The sequence below is a fragment of the Henckelia pumila genome, chromosome 2 (assembly GCF_033568475.1).
Source record: "Henckelia pumila isolate YLH828 chromosome 2, ASM3356847v2, whole genome shotgun sequence".
Lineage (NCBI taxonomy): Eukaryota > Viridiplantae > Streptophyta > Magnoliopsida > Lamiales > Gesneriaceae > Henckelia > Henckelia pumila.
The window spans coordinates 108,482,870-108,485,751 of NC_133121.1; the positions used below are offsets into that span (position 1 = coordinate 108,482,870).

The 2,882-nt window shown below is 34.1% G+C and overlaps 1 protein-coding gene across 1 annotated transcript; it reads left to right on the forward strand.

The window, feature by feature from the left end:
- The first annotated feature begins 349 nt into the window (after positions 1 to 349).
- On the forward strand, positions 350 to 1,960 carry LOC140882938 (uncharacterized FCP1 homology domain-containing protein C1271.03c-like). The gene is made up of 6 exons (XM_073289202.1): positions 350 to 659; positions 742 to 823; positions 924 to 990; positions 1,094 to 1,267; positions 1,382 to 1,442; positions 1,546 to 1,960. Exons 1-6 carry the CDS (start codon positions 410 to 412, stop codon positions 1,746 to 1,748), a joined length of 837 nt encoding a protein of 278 aa, XP_073145303.1. The 5' UTR covers positions 350 to 409; the 3' UTR covers positions 1,749 to 1,960.
- Positions 1,961 to 2,882: the final 922 nt, after the last annotated feature.

Consider the following 2,882-nt stretch of genomic DNA (forward strand, 5'->3'; position numbering starts at 1 on the left):
TTTTCGATTGCGCTAGCTTTTTAACGAGTTTCCGAGCTCACTAATCAATATATATATATATATGAACTTGACTAATTTACATCACTAAATTAGAATATCATGTATGCACAAAATGATAATAGAAGAAGTGAAGAACATACTGATATACTTTTCTTTTCTTTAATTTAATTTAATATACAACCAAATTTTGTTGTTTTTTCTCTTCTTTTTTTTGGGCTAACCAATCACCGCACTCTTTGGGTACATGCGTCAGCTTTATGACGTCACGGAGAATATAGACCGACTTTTTGTGAAATGGAGCGTCTTTTCTTTAATTTGTCCCAGGTATCATAATCACGATTGTCTTGTGGGTTGTGGCTTATTTAACTCGACAAAAACTCTACCACTTCTTGCGGAACAAATTCTGAAAATGGCAGAGGAAAAATCCCAATCCTCGAAACTAATAAAGAAGTTGGTTAATTCCGATGAAAGTAGCGATGACGAAAAGGAATCTGCTTATTCCGTTGATATCGGCCTTCCCTTGGATAAACTGAGTCTCGGCCCGAAAAAAAAGCTTCTCGTGCTGTGTCTTGGCGGCCTTCTGGTGCACAGGGTTCACGTTAGGGATAGGGCCAGCGTTCGAGGGTTGCGGCCCGATGTGGTTTACGGCAAGTTTCTTGGTAAGCTGGCCCGAACTACGCAGGGTGGCAAATTTAAATTTTGTATTTAAACTTTGTTTTCTTTTATTTGGTGGTGAAACAGTTTTCAAGAGGCCTTTCTGCACCGACTTCTTGAAATTTTGCTTTGAACGTTTCCAAGTTGGGCTATGGTCCTCTGCAAGAGAGTAAGCTCAAAACAACTTATTCTAATTTCTACATATATACGTACCTTTTTTTTAAAAAAAAAAAAGGTTTGATAATTTGTTTTGCTTCGGAATCGAACAGTCACAACATCGATGGTGTTCTGAACGATATTACTGGTGGTGCGAGAAGCAAATTAATGTTCGTTTGGGTGAGTTTCTTTTCAAGAAATGATTACTAGTTTTTATATAGTCTGATCAAGAAATTATAGAACCTTGGTTAAAAATTTCCAAATGGTTAATTTGTTTTTGTAGAGTCAAGAAGAATGCACTGATTCTGGATTTTACTGCATAAACAAAAGAGAAAAGCCTCTGTTCCTGAAGAATCTCAAAAATCTGTGGGAGAAGAAATACATTACTAAAGGACAGTATTCATCCTCAAACACTTTGCTCATAGATGATGAGCCTCACACCTGTCTTCTGAATCCGGTATTTTGTTTACGTACCATCATTGTTTCAAATCAAAATTCGTAAGAAGCTTAATTCTCCATAAGTACTAGTCGTCGATCGATCATCGATGCCTGATTTTACTCTTGTTTGCAGCCGAACACGGCTATTTTCCCTGATCCTTACAAGAAACACGACACTAAAGATGCAGTTTTAGGTAAATATTGAGGATCTTGAACCTTATTCCATGCCAACTTGTTTACCAATCTTTCATGCACCAAAAAAAGGTTGGATTTATTTTTAAATTTATAATCATTCAGGTCTGAATGGCGAGTTGAGGAAGTTCTTAGATGGGCTTGCTGATGCAGATGATGTTCCTTCTTACGTGAAAGATCATCCGATCGGGCAGCTGGCAATATCGCCGGCACATCCCGATTGGAAATATTATGCGAGGATAGTCGATAACTTTGGTAAAAGAGGGTCAAGTGCTTCTACTGATGCTGAAAGTTCTGATGATGGGTAGAACTTCGAAGTTATATAATTAAAAATATGAATAATCAATAAAGTTTGGGTTTGTGAAGTTTGATGTTATGGACAACCAAAGAAACTGATGGGTAGAACTTTGATGTTATGTGTAAGAATATGAAAAAGTAGTTTGGGTTTGTGATTTGTGAAGTTTGGTGTTATGGCCAACAAAATTTTAAACTGCCTAGCATAGAATAATCCCTATTTTTATGTGTTTGGATCTATTGTTTTAACTTTTAAGAACTTTAAACTTACTTAAAAATGAAACTCTAATTTATATATATATATATGTATTTTAAAAAAAATAGTTCCCTTGTGGGCCTTATGAAGAAAACAATCGATAGAGAAGAAATATTAATCGAATCATAAGGCTATGTTTGGTTGATAAATAATTGGATTGATAAAAAAAACTCAAGGTTCTTATACATAATTTTTTGTGATAAAGCATAAGAAGATTAGAAAAGGGATTGAATAATATAATCATAAAAAGTAGATAGTAAATTACTCTTTTCTCCCCTTTTTATAAAGTTAATTAATAATTAATAGTTAATTAGTAGATATTCTTTCTTCACATCTGTTTTCGGTTATTGCTTGATATGAATAAAAAAATAATTATCGATTTTAATTAAAAAAACAAAAACCACAACAAATTAAGGGTATATTTGGAATATTTAAAAAAGTTTCACCAAAGATAGTTATTATTAAGCTCTCTCCTTTTATTAATAAGATAGATATTTTAAACTCATTATATATTGTTGGGATCGGTTCAGAGGGTAGAGGGGGGGTGAATACACTCTGAAACTTTTCTTTTTCTTCTTTAAAATGATCAAGTGAGGTTTAGTTCACTTAATCAGTTTTCTCAACTTCTAAAACGTTTTGAACAACTTAAATAGTGCGGAAATAGTTCAGAGGTTTTAGTGATGCAAAGTTTATAATGCAATGTATGAGCAGGATGTAAGATAAATGGCGGTAAATGCTAAAGCACGATTTTATGGAAGTTCGAAGGCTTAATCCTTCTACGTCTCCCCTTCTTCCACTTAGGAAGGAATTCACTAGAAGACTTTGGTTATTACAACGTCTTGTAATACACCCACTTCAGACTTAGGACTTATCCAATGCCTAATCCGAAACT

Bases quoted from the DNA above. Each gene is read 5' to 3' on its own strand.
- LOC140882938 (XM_073289202.1), top strand. From the start codon at position 410: ATGGCAGAGGAAAAATCCCAATCCTCGAAACTAATAAAGAAGTTGGTT. The intron at 660-741 runs GTAAGCTGGCCC...GTGGTGAAACAG, and splicing joins GGTTTACGGCAAGTTTCTTG to TTTTCAAGAGGCCTTTCTGC. The intron at 1,268-1,381 runs GTATTTTGTTTA...TCTTGTTTGCAG, and splicing joins ACACCTGTCTTCTGAATCCG to CCGAACACGGCTATTTTCCC.